This window comes from Gossypium raimondii, chromosome 12, assembly GCF_025698545.1.
Source record: "Gossypium raimondii isolate GPD5lz chromosome 12, ASM2569854v1, whole genome shotgun sequence".
NCBI classification, from domain to species: Eukaryota; Viridiplantae; Streptophyta; class Magnoliopsida; order Malvales; family Malvaceae; genus Gossypium; species Gossypium raimondii.
In genome coordinates, this window is record NC_068576.1 from 37,025,316 (window position 1) to 37,041,700 (window position 16,385).

At 32.4% G+C, this 16,385-nt stretch overlaps 3 protein-coding genes across 3 annotated transcripts; 1 reads left to right on the forward strand and 2 right to left on the reverse strand.

Moving 5' to 3' along the window:
• Window positions 1–231: 231 nt before the first annotated feature.
• On the reverse strand, window positions 232–2,093 carry LOC105763909 (aspartyl protease family protein 2). The gene has a single exon (XM_012582317.2). It carries the CDS (start codon window positions 1,998–2,000, stop codon window positions 534–536), a length of 1,467 nt encoding a protein of 488 aa, XP_012437771.1. The 5' UTR covers window positions 2,001–2,093; the 3' UTR covers window positions 232–533.
• Window positions 2,094–10,473: 8,380 nt separating this feature from the next.
• On the reverse strand, window positions 10,474–12,547 carry LOC105762440 (cytochrome P450 703A2). Its single transcript, XM_012580244.2, has 2 exons — window positions 11,612–12,547; window positions 10,474–11,163 (listed from the first exon to the last, which is right to left on the reverse strand). Exons 1-2 carry the CDS (start codon window positions 12,545–12,547, stop codon window positions 10,525–10,527), a joined length of 1,575 nt encoding a protein of 524 aa, XP_012435698.2. The 3' UTR covers window positions 10,474–10,524.
• Window positions 12,548–14,273: 1,726 nt separating this feature from the next.
• Window positions 14,274–15,156, forward strand: LOC105762158 (uncharacterized). The gene is made up of 3 exons (XM_052624653.1): window positions 14,274–14,604; window positions 14,701–14,766; window positions 14,884–15,156. Exons 1-3 carry the CDS (start codon window positions 14,406–14,408, stop codon window positions 14,970–14,972), a joined length of 354 nt encoding a protein of 117 aa, XP_052480613.1. The 5' UTR covers window positions 14,274–14,405; the 3' UTR covers window positions 14,973–15,156.
• Window positions 15,157–16,385: the final 1,229 nt, after the last annotated feature.

Here is a 16,385-nt window from a genome sequence, read left to right on the forward strand (position 1 = left end):
GTGGCCTGAAATTCGTGAATGTCAGATCGTGGGATCAGCTTTGAAGAGAAGAGGTAGAGGGTGAAGGAGAAAGAAGCCGAAGAGAGAGATCTTTTTTTTCCATGCAAAACGCACTTATGTAAAAATTATAAAATCCACATGATATAATTATGTTGATTAAATTTATCTTAGTCAATGCCACATTAAGAATCAACAGACGAGTGACTAAAAAAACAATCTTAAAAACTCTAGTGACTAAATTGTAACTTTTTATAACTTAGTGATGAAAATAAAAAACTTAGATATATTTGAGTGACTAATACTATAGTTTACCCTAATATATTTAAAATCCAAACATCAACACGTGGAAAACAGCCAAACGACAATGATTCCCCTACATTTTTTTCTTACACTCAAATTCAACAAAGATATTTTTGTTCTTCCTTTTTTACCCTCTAAAAAACCCAGCATAAAAAATAAAAAAAACAGGCGGGGAAAGAGCTTTTTCACTTACCAATTACCATAGGGGTAAAAAAAAAAACAACCGCCATTTTTTAAGCGCATCCATTGGGCTTAAACCCGATCCGAGAGCCCGCTAAATCATAAGCAACCAGAAAACCTTGTTGCTGGATATTTCCAATTATGGACAAACCACTCATGGTACCGGCGAAAGCAAAGCAAAATGTCCCACTGCTATCGACCGGAATCAAATAGTTCGTCGCCGGTAATGACACGTCAGCTCCTCTGAAATGTAACACCACTGTCGGTACTTTAACTGAAGTCTTACCGGAAAAGTCGTAACATGTGTCGAATAGTGAGAAAGCGGGCGCCCGTTTCAGGTTCGATGACCCGAGACGGAAAGCATTCCTTAATGCGATGTAAGCGGGTCGGGTCAGACGGGTGACGGAAGTTCCCGAATCGATGATGACACCACCGTTACCGTCCCGGTCCATTTTGAACAACGACGGTCTGATTTTGGGGACACGTGTCCCACCAACACTGATACCCAACAGTTGGACGTAGTAAAAAGTGTCGAGCTTTGGGTTCGTTAACAATGGAGTAAACACGGCGGTTCGAGGAATCGCCGTGTCGCCGAAAAGCAGGGACGACGGTTTAGAAGAAGCGGACCGGTCGGCTAAACAGTAAGAGAACTTCCGGTTGAGTCGGCGTCCGGTTTGGGTAGGAAACGATAATCTTCCACGACCGAGACCTAATAAACCGGCGGCACCGACGAACAAGCCTTGGTTGTTGTGACCACAGCCGAGCGCCACGCGTCCAATTCGGTTCATTCTAAACGTCAACGTTTCGGTCGAGAAATCACCGTACGTAACCGAACCGTCGCCGTAGGATACTTGGTAAAGACACATTCGACGGTGGTTACAACCCGAAGAATCTAAACTACGGCAAAGTTGGGATCCACAGGGAATACCGGAAAATGACCGTGATTTAGTCGGGTCAAATATCGGGTCGGATTGAGAGTAACATTTCTTACAAGGCGAACATTGGACCCAAATGACGTCACTACCGGTGTCAAGCACCATGTAAAGATACCTCGGCGGAGTACCGACGCCGAGGCGCGTGAAATACTCTCCACTACCTTGAGCGAGTCCTGAAATAACAGAGCTACTAAACCCAGGACGCCTTCCGGGGGCGCGTGGATGCTTACGAGCAACGGCTTTTGAAACGAGGGAGTTGATTGTTTCTGCACGGAGCGCGTCGCGTTGGAGGCGGAGGTCGAAGAGTCTCTCCGGTGTTTCTTCCGATGACAAAGCGTCTAAATGGTGCAACTCCAACTGCAACCCCAGCGAAGTGTTGGAATTAACTGTGTCCAAATCGGAAGTTTCAACGAGAGAGTTGAAAGGAAGGTCGGAATCTTGCCATGATAGAACTGGCGCCGACGGGAGAGGGCGGAGAAGTAGGGAATGGAGCTGGAAAGGGGAGGAAACAGCAGCAGAAAGAGAAAAGAAGAGGAGAATAACGGAGGAGGAAAAGAGAAGGGTGGTCTTTGATTTTTCACCCATTGATTCGAGTGACAGGGAATGAAGAGGAAAGAGAGAGAAGAATCAATGGCGAAACACAGTGATTTTTACACTTCGCAGATGGAATTTAAATAATTTCATTATGACCCAAATTTTGCGAATTAACATCATTATTACAGTAGTTAGTGGCTTTATCACGTTCTGCTTCAACTGTGTTTTCTTGAGTAACAGTTTAATTTGGGATAATGACAAAAAAACCCCTGTATCTGTAGTTTCAATTTGTCCAACTTTTATTCCCTTTATCAATTTGGTACCTCAGAGAAATAGGGACTTGAATTAAATTTTCTCTTATATTTTTTTAAGCTCAATTTTATTAAATAAAGCAGAAATAAAATGACATGTTTCCTTCAAATTTAGTGCCTTTTATTTTTAAAATTTTTTTTATACTTAAATATATTACTAAATTAAAATTTTTAATTAATTAATTTTACATTTTCAATTTTCAATTTTCAATTTTAATAATCTTCTCTCTCAAATAAAATACATTAAGAGATGTCCCCTCCGGTCATTGGCACTATCGCCGCCGCCTTTTACGGTGATCGAATGTTTCCTTCACCCATTCGCTTCTCCTGATTCTGATATTCCAAAACCAACCAAAGGGAAAATTGAAAACTTTTCAGCTTCTTTTGACCCAATCTTCACGCTACTTTGGCCATCGCCGGTCAACCATCAACCGAGGAAATCAAAGTTGATCCAACATGTTTAACCTAGAAATCAATAGAAACGCAAAATCACAAAGCTTGAAGAGGAGGGTGGTTCAGTGGCCAATCCCAACAGTGAAGAGGCAAAGGAGGAGATGCACAACATAAGGCAAACCAAAGTTGATCCAACGGTGGAGATTGGGGATCGGATGAGAGAAAAACCGAATTTCAAGATTCGATTCGAGCATTTGGACTTGATTTTCGGGGAATTTAAACACACAAAGGTAAAGAGAGGCTTTGGGTTGTTATTTGGAGGTGTCCGTGTCGGAAACGATGCCGGAGACGACGCCGGAGTGGCAGTGGCGGCTAGGGTTCCAAAGGAATGTTTGAGAGGGAAAAAAAATCTCAAGATTTAGGGTTAAGTAATTAAATGAAAAGAAAATAAATTAAATGGGTATAATTACTTGGTAATTAAATGAAAAGAAAAGGAATAAATTTAAAAAATTGTATAATTGTTTGTAGGTCCCTTGTTTTGACCATTTTTTTCCTGACAAATAGTGTCAATTTGTGTCAGGAATTATAATCCTTTGAGCGAGGTATTAAATAGATAGACAAAATGAAAGTAAGGTACCACTTTGGACAAATTGAAATTATAGATACCACATTGGAAATTTTGCTGAAGTATGATGAGATTTGTTGCCATTACCCCTTTTGATTTTTGGTGAATCTATTTTTTTATTCTCGTGTCTTTACTATCTATATTCACGATTCGTAATTATCCCTTTCAACAATATAATCTTTAATACTTCGTTTTGGATAAACTATATTGGTAGCCACTCAACTATTAGTTGGTTTCTTTATTGTCATTCAACTATGAAAAAATTATAAAATTCTCATCCAACTATTCGACTAGTCTTTTTGGTCACCAACAATTAAGTGTTAACGAAAAGATAACATGACAATTTTTAAAATTGGCATAATAGCAAATTTAATTTTCAACATTTATGTATTATCTAATTTAGTCCTCGAGTGTGAATCTTATAAAACTAGTGAAGAGTGAGTCATCTCAGCCATTAGTTTGAAATCTAATGGTGGAGAATCAGAGCATCAAGAGAAGAATGAGAAAAGGTGAAAATTATGGTCCTTGGCATTTGGGTGTTTCGATTTTATGTATATTTTTTTTTATTAAATTTAGCTAATAATTTTGTTTTTTTAAAATATTTTTAGGTGAAATGATCACAATGAAAAATAAAACTACAAAAAAGACCAAATTACATAACGTGTAAAACATTGATCGTTAACTTTTTTTTAGAACCAAAACTAAATTGACAAAATGTGTGAATGTTTAAGTGTTAAAGTTGTTATCATACCAATTTTAAAAATTGTCATGTCATTTTTCCTCCAGCCATTTAATGTCTAGTGACCAAACAAATTATTGAATAGTTGAGTGATCATTTTGTAACTTTTCATAGTTGAACGATCAAAAAAAATATTAATAGTTAGGTGACTACTAGTGTAGTTTATCTTTTCGTTTTTTAGTAAGTAGTTTTGAGTTAAAATTTTATAAATGAGAAAACAATGATAAAAAAATTTACTTTTGTTAAAAATTCAACTCGACTTAATTTCTATTTTAATCGAAATTTAATATAGAAATGCTTTATACCCAAAATAAAAATATTGGACTAGTAATGCAATTATTGCATATGAAATCTATTAAATAAAAGCACTACTAAAGATGGCAGTTCCATAGTGGAAATTACCTCTCTTCAAAAAATCAGTTGTAATTTGATTTAGATGTAATTATAATACATATATTTAATATATTTAGTAATAATTGTAATTAATAGATTTTATTCATATTAGAATAATGGGTTTCAAAATTATTTTAAAGATTTTTAATTAAAATATGCTTTTAAGTTTATGTATTCTTTGTATATTTTAGATTTAATCCTTCTTACTTTTATTTATGGAATTTTAATTTCTTTATATTTTAGATTTTAAAATTTATATATCTAATTATTAACACTGAAAAATTCATCAAAATGAAATTTTGAAATTAAAGAAAGGAAGACTAAATTCCTTATAATTACTATACAAATAATTATACATTCTAAAAGTTACTTTATAATATCTAAACACATCCTAAGTTTTTCTCTTATAAAAACATACATGTTCATTAAGGATGGCAAAAAAAAAAATCCGAATCCGAATCCGACGGGTTGTGACTCGATCCGAAATATTTACAAAAATACCTTTATATCCATTAAATAAATATATAAAATATGTAATTGAGACTATGCTTGTTTTCAGCGTCGTACATACTCGTGAGTCGTGACTCACGTAGATTCATATCTTCAGCTACACACATCCCAATCTTTGTTTCTCCTTTACAGCCTTGCAAGATTCCTTAATCTGTAGCTCAAACTTTTTGACTCTATAATTTCTTTAATTTATTTACTTTCATATCATTATTTTCAAAACTTATATACTGATTTTAATTAGATTAAAATTAAAAACTTTTGGAATTTTAAAATTTAATTTTAGTTTTTCGGTTAAATTCAAATTTAATACAACATCATTTTTAATTACATGATTGTTAAGTGAATTCTTTATTGTATTTTAAAATGTCGACCAACAAATTTAACAATAATAATAGTGTTAATATCCAAAATTAAAAATAAAAAGACTTAATTCTTAAAAATAAAAATACAATAATTAAATTTTAATTTTTTAAAAAGTATATAAATTGATGTCATATTTTAACATTTACATTAATGTTTTAATATACGATGTGTTTTTTATTTCCAAATTAAATCTTGAATCCAAAAATGAAAATAATGCATATAGCGTGTATGTAATGTTATATTTAGTTAAAAATATTAACTTGCGAGTTAAAAAGACACCTTAAGAGTTAGGGTGTCAACGAGTTTGAATCGATAAGACTACATGTTTGACTTAAATTAGATATTTATCCTTTACACATACACATATCCAGGGATGAAGTCAAAAAATTGTTTTAAGAGAAGTAAAAAATGAATAATAAATTATTGGAAGGGTCAAAGCAAGGGCGGAACCAAGTGGGGTTGGCAGGGGCCTCGCCCCCCTAAAATAGAATTGTTCATCTTTAAATCTTTTATAATTTTAACAATTTTAAATTAGTTTATGATAAAATTACACTTTGCCCCCCTTAAAAATGAGAAAAATTTGATATAATCCTTTAGAAATTATAAAGATATGAAATTTCACTTTTGCTATCGTAAAACTATACAACTTAATTTCGACTAGGGCCGAAGCCAAAAAACTTTTTTAGGGGGTAAAATTAAATTATAATTTTTACAATAGTAAAAATGCAATTTTAAAAGGATTAAATAAAAAATTTATTATTTTTAGGAGGGGACAAATTGCAATTTTATATTTATTAATCTAAAATTTTAGGGGCCGGGGTCAAGCCTCTGCCAGCCCCTTAGATTCGCACCTGATTTCGACTCCCCTCAAAATTTTCTAATTCCGCCTCTAGGTCAAAGTGCAGATTTATCACTATTTTAACATATAATTTCATTAAAATTTAAGAGACTAAATGAAAAATCTATCCTTTTTTAGAGTCCAAGACGTCTACTTACCCCCTTGTACATATTCATTTTCTAAACATGATAACATATACTTACGATGAGAAGACACTCATTCTTTAAAGGCCTTATTGACACCCAAAAAAAGGTCAAGACACTTTCAACTCTCCTCTCCAATCCTTTTTCGAAGAATTTACGGTAAATGAATGAACCATCACAAACTTCCATAACCTTCTCATTATATCAAAAAAGTATATACATGTTTTGTAATATAACAAGACACTCCATTATTCACGAATAAATACTCCACTCACAAGCTTTACACATATTTGTAACAACATGACACATCCTTCTGATGTTGATTCTTTGTGAGTTTACAGGCACATGCAGCTTGGCCCCATTATGTTCAGAGCTTTGTGATATGCGATACCAACAACACATAGATGCAACATTATCTCTAAGATATTTAATTGATAGGTTCATTATACTAAACATTTCTAAAACCTTGTCTAAAGTTAGATCTTAATCGTTAATTTAAACATTAAATGTAACTTAAGTAGGATTATATAAATCAAATTTTAAATATGTTTATGTTTATTGTATGGACGACTTAAATATGATGTGTTAAAAATATAGATAGTGTCAATAGAATTTAGAAACGCTTTTACCTTCTTTTTACATGCCAAATTAATTCTAGTTGTATATGTAATAAACATACATAGTTTATAGTTTGATTCATGTGTTTAAAGATGTTTAATATCATATTTAAACTAAGGCTAAAAAGTGAGAGAAATTGAAAACCAATTCGAACTGATTTATTTAGTTGAGTTTTGGAAAAGAAGTTAAAAACCATGGTTGCCCAAAACATATAGAATTCTATTTTTAAAATTTTTTATTATTTTATGATGAAAAATAAATATTTTATATTTAAAATTATGAAAAGTATTTCATTTTTATATAATTTATTTACTTGAAAAACTATATTTTTTTATAAATATTTATAAAAAATACTTTGAAACTTCCGAATAATGTTTAAAACCCATAAAACAAAACCTATTTTGTTAAACAAGTCCAAAACCTTAAAACCCAAAATTAATACGAAAAACCGGAGGCTGCGATTTTAAATTAGCTAGCCTTAATAAAATCAGCTGTGAATGTATGTCAGCGAGCTATAAAGAGTTGCGATCTTAAATCAGCTAACTCGAATAATCGGAGGTTGCGATCTTAAATCAGCTAGCCTTAGTAAAATCAGTTGTGAACGTAGGTCAATAAGCTGTTAGGAGTTGTAATCTTAAATTAACTAACTCACATGATCAGAGACTGCGATTTTAAATAAGCTAACCTTAATAAAATCAATTGTGAGAATCAAACGAAATTAAATCAAATTATCATTGAACCAGATTCATCTCAAATTTAAACTGATATTTAATATCCAATTATTGACAAAAGAAACCAATTTATTTTACATTGATAATTTAAAACTTAATTAAAATGTTGTTAATTTACATGGTAATTAACTCTTAATGAAAAGAAAGAAATAAAAATATGTCATGTGCATGTAATGATGGATTCATAGAATTAGTCAAAAGTTTCTTGGTGGGTTCTATGATTGAGGGTACTATATATGATCCAATCCATCAATCATTTATTGCTATTTCTTTTCATATGGTTATTTGAACATATATATTAAAAATATCACCGTGCCCTTAATTGATATAGGTAAAGATTAAAATCTTTTGGTCTCACTTCCAACAGACATGTTCTTGTTGCATTAATGAAGAAAATGGTAATGTTTACACAAACTCATGTTCTCCATTTCCTAGTTTTCATCTTTTGATTCCACAACCCCATAATTAATGGATTCTCCAATTACCATTGATGAGTGCAGATAATTAGCAAAAGTTATAAACATCCATGATTGCTATCAAGAAAGAGTGCTCTAATTAATAATAAGCAAAAGGAGGGGTCAAGTTAAATATTTTATTTTGGAATGATTATGTTAAAATAACTTAGATATAAGGGGAGAAATTAGTTATTTTTATGAAACAACTTTAAATGTTATGGATCTATGAATTAAAATTTAAGTAATTTTATTTTTTGATCTCTAATATTGATTGTCAGATCGACTTTGACTTAAAAGTATATCCTTCTACTTGTCGATGGGTACTAATCCACTGTACCAATCATCGAATCGCCGCTTGAAGGTTGTCAATTAGACTTTAAAAAAAAACCACTTAACAGAACAAAGACTTGAATAAAACTTTTGAATAGTTAAAAGACTTAAATGAAAGCTTTCAAATAATTTAGTGACTATTTTATAATTTTTGAAGTTGAATGACCAAAACATAAATTTATTAATAATTTAGTGACCTTTAGTATAAATCACCTTTAATAATAAGAAAAGGTGAAGTTAGATATTTTGTTTTAGAACGGTTTAGATGAAACTAAAAATATTAGAAGATTGAGAGTAGAGTTAATTTTTTATGTTAAAATAACTTAAATTTAATTATTAATTTTAGGAGGTTCCAAAATATTTATATATATAATAAAAGGTTAAAAGAGATTAGATTAGATAATTAAATTTCAAAAAAATTAAAAATATATTATACCATTTAGCAAAGGGTCGTTTTATCTACCCAATTACATCCTTAAATGAAAGAGAAATACAACAATTATAAGTGCTTTTAAAAAGTATCGTGGAAAATTAGTTTTGCGAAGTACTCTTGAAAAGTTTGGTTTAAAATTTGAGTGTTTAGTATTGCTGTCAAAAAGTACTTCTGAGAAATAAAATGTCCATTTTAGACATGGTGTTATCAAGTAATAAATATGTATTTAAATAATGTTGAAATTAGTTAATATTATTATATTTTAGTAAGAATATAAAAATAATTTATTATAACTTGATGTTAATATTTTAATATATGAAATATAAATTTTAAATATTTTAAGTAATAAATATTAATTGTTTATAAAATTTAATTAGAATATATAAACTATATTTTAAATAATTAAATATAACTATTAAATATTTGTAATTAGATATTAACCCATTTGTATTATTTTAAAAATATTTTTATTTTTAATTAATGATTTTAATACATTAGTAATTAAGCGCCAAAAGTTCTTCTGGTAGGGGAAAAGTTAAAAATTTTAGCTTCTCCTTTTCAAAATTGTTTTTGAAAAGTCAAAAATTTCGACAAAAAACAGTTTATTTAGCTAACTTTTCTTCCAAAAGTGTTTTTTTTCAAGCAATACTAAACAAGTCATTAGTTTGTAAGATTAAAATATTTTGTGTCGACTGAACCACAAGTGAAATATATTTCAAATTTAAAATTAAATTATGATTCATGAAGCAATTGATACTTTACCGTGTCCTTAAACTTTAAAATTTCTAATTGAATCTTTAAAGTAAAAATTCATTTCAATTAAGTATTATTAGTTTACTTGTTAGATTTAGCGATAAATGCAATGAGGTCGAAAATTAAATTGAATCGACGGGCTGAATTGATGGCATAAAAACCACTTATAGATCAAAATATTTGTGAATCAATAAAAAAAAAAAAGGAAATCGGGGCAAAATCAGCAATTGAGCCATTTAAATTGGTTTATAATTTTTTAAAAATATTTTTATTTTATTATGATTTTTTTAATTATTTATTTAATTATTATTGAATAGACAATCAGATTAAGAATCTTGGTCTGACAAATCAATCACTAATTCAATTTTTAAAACATTGGTTAAATGTTAGAATAAGAAAATAACCTAAATGGAATGATACTTCACATTAATATTTGGTTAAAATATGCTCTAAGTTTATGTACTCTTTGTACATTTGAAATTTAGTTCCCATGCTTTTATTCTTAAGAATTCAACTCCCTCTACTTTTCGAATTTAAAATTCTAACCCAATTGTTAAATACAGTTAAAATTCTTTTATTAAATTCACTTATGTGACATTTTAACATAAAATACCCATTTTTAATATAAAAGTAGATAGGTTAAATTCCAAATATACGAAGACTGCAAAAGCTTAGAGCAAATTTTAACCTTAATAATTCAATCGAAATTTTGAAGCTTAGAAACCAATTTAGAATTAAGCCTATAATTTAGTGACATCTGAAATAATTAACCCAACCAAGACTATATAAATATTAAAAAATATTGATTACGTTAATTATTAATAATTATGTACAAGTTGTAATTTTATCATTTACCTAAGTAAAACTTATATAATTAACATATAATAACAACTAAAATTTATTATTCTTTGAATATTACCAAATTTATTTAAATTTTTTTCTAAAACATGACGTGGTCTGCCAAGCGCGGCTTAGCCATAGCCATTAACGGCTCGGCTTTGGGCATAGTCATCCCATAAACTTCCATCGTATTTATATCTTCGGGCCTCATACCATTCTGGGGAGCCCAATCAAAGCAATGAAAGAGCCGAGCCAAAGCCATGAGCACCAGCGTCACTCCAAGTGGCGCACCGGGACATTTCCTTTTCCCGGCGCTGAAAGGCAGGATTTTGAAATCGGCTCCGTGGCTGATCTCGACTCGAGCGCCGTCAGCCAGCCAATGCCTCTCGGGCCTGAACGATTCAACGTCGTCCCATAATTTAGTGTTTCGGCCCAGCCCATGGGTGTTGATGAAGACACGTGTCTTAGCCGGGATGTAAAAGCCGTTGATGGTCGTGGCCCGAAGGGACTCGTGTGGGATTAAAAACGGTCCGGCCGGATGCATGCGAAATGTTTCACGTACTACGCAGCGTAGGTAGTTAAGGTGCGGTAGATCGGATTCGTTGACCATTCGGTTGGGACCCACGACTGAATCGAGCTCATCTTGGATTTTGCGGAGGACACGCGGATGCTTTATTACTTCCGCCATGGTCCATTCGTTGGTCACAGCCGATGTATCTGTTGCCGCAGCTATCATATCCTAAAAGAAACAAAGTTGTAAAATTAGAACTATAATAAGAGGTCTAATTTAGTACTAGTCCATCAATAATGATGAAATTTGTGATTTAATTCTAAACTTTTATTTTGCGTAATTTGATCTTATATTTTTATAATGTTATCAGTAGGTTTAAATTGATACGAAAGTTAGCTGCTTGGAATATGTATTTGTATTTCAACTTGATTTACGTGTTTTAAATATAGCTTGCGTTAGATTTGAGTTAGCATTTAATACTCAAGTTAATAATGAAGCTATCAAAAAATCTTAATTGATACGATATTGGCACTTTCATAACTTAATTAAAACGTTTTGAAGTTAAAAAATTAATTTAGTACTTGAATTATAGTTTAAGGATGTCTGATGCAATTAACCCTAAATTCTAATTGGAATATAGAATTATAAAAGAATAAATGAAAGAGGATGATGGAACCTGAATTAGAGCTTTGATATCAGTATCATCCATATGAGGATTTCCGTCTTCACCAGGTAATGACAATAAAACATCAACAAAATCCATTTCTTCACCATAATCATCATCCTTTCCATATCCTTTGTTTTTCAATTCCCTTGCCCTCCTATGTTCTTCAATGATCCTTTCATGAAAATCATCCACTCTTTTCTCCACTTCCCTCATCCTTTTCTCACATCCATAAGGATCCACCCACCTCCAAATGGGCAAATAATCCCCCAAATAGATCACACCTAAGAGCCAAAACAATTCATGTGTTATGTGCATGAACTCCATGGCTTCACTTGGGCCGGCGGATACGGCCCCGAAATATTGCCTCCCTAGTAACATCCTAGTCACGTTGTTCATCGAAAACGCACCCAATACTTCCCTTAGGTTCACGAGCTGCCCGTTCTCGGCTCGGGCCGATACATCTCGCACCAAATGTTGAGCTTCATCGGCTCGGTGTTTCGCGAATGATTCAAGCCTTTTTGTTGTTAGTAAATGCTCCATACATATTCTTCTCATACGTTTCCAATGCGGGCCTAAGGGAGCCAAGGCAACATCACCACACCCATAGGCAAGGTGGACGGCAGCTAGGGTTCGTGGCCTAGAAGCAAAGACTTCGTCTTGGCGAAGAAGTATTTCACGTATGATATCTGGGTCATTCGTGGTGATGGCATCTACCTTACCGAGCCGGAGGTACACTAGTGGACCGTATTTGTCACATAAGGAAGCTAAGTCCCTATGTGGGAGTGAGCTTAATTGAAGAAGATTGCCAACTATAGGCCACCTTGGTGGACCTGGAGGAAGTTTTCTAGTCTTAAACAACGATTTCCAGTCGAGCCGCCATCGCCATAAGGCGTTGACAACAAGAGCTCCGACCAGAAGGGCCAAAGCAAAGGTGAATAATTCCATGTTATCAAGGGGAAAAAATATGGGTTTGTATGGTATCATATAAATAACAAAATATATGCACCAAAAAATATATAGTTTAATGTTGAGTTCCACATTCTTGACATGCCGAAGCTTGTGATAGCAAGGCCCTGCTAGGTTGGTGAAGGGTGATATATGTTATGATCCGTTGTGTTCTCTTACCACAAAGAAAATGGTATTTGCATGTAGTTAATATGCATTTGATTTTCAATTTTTATTTACAGTTTACCATTTAATTTTATAAATTGTTGATACGAAATTCTGGTTAAAAAAAATTCATGTATTAGTGTGAAGAATTTAAGAGCAAGCTGCTTGATGGTGCTAAAGATATTTTGATCGATTTTTTTTTTTGAAAAATAGAAAAAAATCTATTAATAGAGATGAAGACCGGTACATGGATACACATTGTTGCAGCATTAACAGGCCAAGGAACACTAAGCAGCCGAAAACATGACAACATCAAGACAAAACTGAATAACATTACAAAACATTAGCACCATATGATAATATTCGCATTTGTTCTCAGTAATGGAATGGCTGATGCTATTACTACCTAGTGGTGAGGAGTCTTGCGTTATTTAAAGCTTGGTGATAAATGATTTTTGTTTGGTGACGAATGTTTTTCTATCTTGTTTCACTCTTACTCTTATGTATATACTGTAGCGACTTAAAATTTTTTTTGCATGGGCGTTAGTCGACGTGATCATTGAAAATTTAAAAGTAAAGTTTCGGTTTTATTTAAAAAAGGGAGTCGCCACCGATTCTTTTTCCTAGGTGTGATCGGACACCTAATAAATCCTCTTCTTAATAGAAAAATTATTTTGTAAATTTTATTTTAAAAAAAAGCCGAGTTAGGCCCACGTCAAAATTCCAGACAAAATTAGGGTTCGGGAGTTAATTACGCGCGAGGAAGGTATTAGTACCCTCGCGACGCCCAAAATTGGTATCTCGTTAAACGTGTGTTGTCTTAAATTTAAAAAAAAACGAGTTCAATTTAATACTTAACCGTGATCCAAAATTTTCTTTTTCTCTTTTAAAAAAAACGAGAAATTTGATAAATTACATATTATTATTTATTTTAAAAAAATATATATAATTTGATAATTTACAAAAGATAATTTATTTTAAAACACGAGAATTTTTAAATTTTTCATTTTTTTAGAAGGATGTCTCGTATTTAACACGAACCGATGATATTCACCCAACATAGCGATAAAATCAATGGCTTAATGTTAAAACGATTCGTTGCCTTATCCATTAAAATTATTTTTTTAATTTTAAAAATGCAAGTAAAATAAATGTAATAATATTTCTAAAAAAGTTATTTAAAAATGCTAATTCAATTAAAACGAAACAACAATTAAATACATAGACTAAATTAAAAAGGATAAAAATATTACCTACGGCCCGAAATTATGGGCTTGAAGAATGGGCCCTTCTCTCTTTTTCTTTTTTTCTTTCTTCCTTTCTTTTTTTTCTGGAAGATTGGGCCACTCGGCGCTGGGCCGGATGCTGGCTTGCTGGCTGCTGCACGCTGGGCCTGGCTGCTGCTGGAGGGCCTGCTATGCTGCTGCTGGGGCTGCCTGGGTGCTGGGCTGCTGGGAGAGTGGGCCTGCTGTTTTTTCTTTTGCTGGGCTTGGGGCTGCTGGTGGTGTGGCCTGCTGATGCTGCACCGGTCTGCTGGCTGCTGTGGGTTGCTGTTCGGGTCGGGTCAACCCGGCTGTTATGTTATTTTTTTTTCTTCTTTTTCCTTTTTCCTTTTTTCTTTTTTTTCTTCTTTTTCTTTTCTTTCTTTTCTTCTTCTTTTCAAACCCTAGCCGCCGCCGTCTTTCGCCCGGTGATGCGACGATGCCGGCGCTCCTCCCTTCTCCTCCTCCGTCTTCTTTCTCTCCTTTTCTTTTTTTTCTCTTCTTTCTTCTTTCCCTTCTTTTTTCTTTCCTTCTCTCTTTCTCTTCTATTTCGACAATCCCCAAAGTTGAAGGCGTCGCCGCCGCGCTCGCCCTCGGCTCTTCTTCGCCTCGGTGGCCTGCGATTCAAAGGTAAACGTTTTTAAAAATATGATTCTTGGCTGCTGATTTTTGGAAATTTTTTGCTTTCTTCATTTTTTGTTTGGTTGCTTTGTGATTGGCTTTTAGGTGGTGGTGCGACGGTTGCGGTGGCGGTGGTTTATGCGACGGTGGCGATGGCCTTTGGCTGCTGTTGTTCGGTTTTTTGATTTTTTTTTTGCTTCTTTTTTTTGTTTTTTTTCGAATCCCCCTCTCCCTCTCATTTTTCTTCTTTTAATCTCACCGATTTGTTTTCTTTCTCTTTGTCTTCAGGTGACAGTGGAGGGCATCATGAACCTAGGGAGGCTGAAGGAGTAGCTGGAGGTGGCAATGCACGCCCGGATGCCGATTGGGTGATTTGACATGTCCAGAAAGACTAAATTGTAGAGGATGCAAAACTTCTGGGGCAAAATCACAATTTTAGAAAAATATAGGGCCAAAATGTAATTTTAAAAAATTGAAGGTTAAAATGTAATTTTGAAAAATTCAAGGGTCAAAATGTAATTTTTATTTTTATTTTTGGAAAAAACCATATACATTTACTGTTTTGAGGGATGATGATTGAGTTCTATTTTTCAACAATTTGTTTGTTTGTGTGAGTGCTTCAGTATTTTGGAGTTTTTGTAACATTTTGTTTATGGAAGAGGTTGGCATTAATAGGTCGTAGTAGTTAACTTTATTGAAATAATTGCAAAATGTTTAACATTCGGTTAAATAAATTACATTGAAGTTAGAAATAATTCTGATAATATTTTTGAAAGTTAATATTTATATCCATTTCATAAATTCTACATCAAAATCAAAAAATTAGTTCAACTAGCTTAATAAATAGAATTTTGTAATTTAACTGATTAAATCAAAATTAATTTTAAAATTTTATTAACTTTGGAAGCTGTTTTCAGATTGTGAATACTAAACTTTGAAATTCATTTTCTTTATTGATTTAGATAAAAAAAACAACCCCATTTAGAAAAGCTAAACTGTCTTACAATACAAATACTTCTCCCACATGCGTATTATATTTCAATAAGGGTCCAATTCTACCATTAGAGTTTACTAGAAAATTAATATCCCTACACAATTAAAATATAATTTAATCTTTCGATTAAAAAAATTAAAACACTAATTATCTAATTATGCTAGATATCAAATTTAATAGAAAGAAAATTCTAAAGAAATTAAAGGTAAGCAAATAAGAGAATGGAAATTGAGTTGAAATCAATTATATGAAAGTTAAAAATAATTCGATAATATATTTGAAAGTTAATATTTATATCCATTCCATAAATTGTAAATCAAAATTAACTCAATTGGTTCAACCGGTTAAATAAAAAAGTAATGAGTTTGATTTTGTGGTTCCACCGTTAAATCGGAAACTAACTCATCTAATTCTTGTTAACTTTTGAAGGTATGCCAAATTCGACTAAATCGTAGATCCAATGTAGCGTAGTTTATTTTCTCTTGCGTACGAGGCACGAAGATGTGATTTCCCAATTAGGCAAATAAAAATAATAAAAAATTTCTAACATAAAATAAAATTGGAATAATATATTTATCAAGTATAATAAATATGAAATAAAAATAAACAAAAAAAATATTAAAAAGTTGTAAAATAAAAAAAAATTCAATTAGCCATTTAAGATGCCTACTAGAGGTGCTCATGGGCCAGGCGGCCCGGCCCGACGGCCCGCCCAAAATATGGGAGGGTTCGGGTAAAAATATAGGCCCGAAATATGGGTTTGGGCACCACTTTTTTGGCCCGGGCCCAGCCCAAC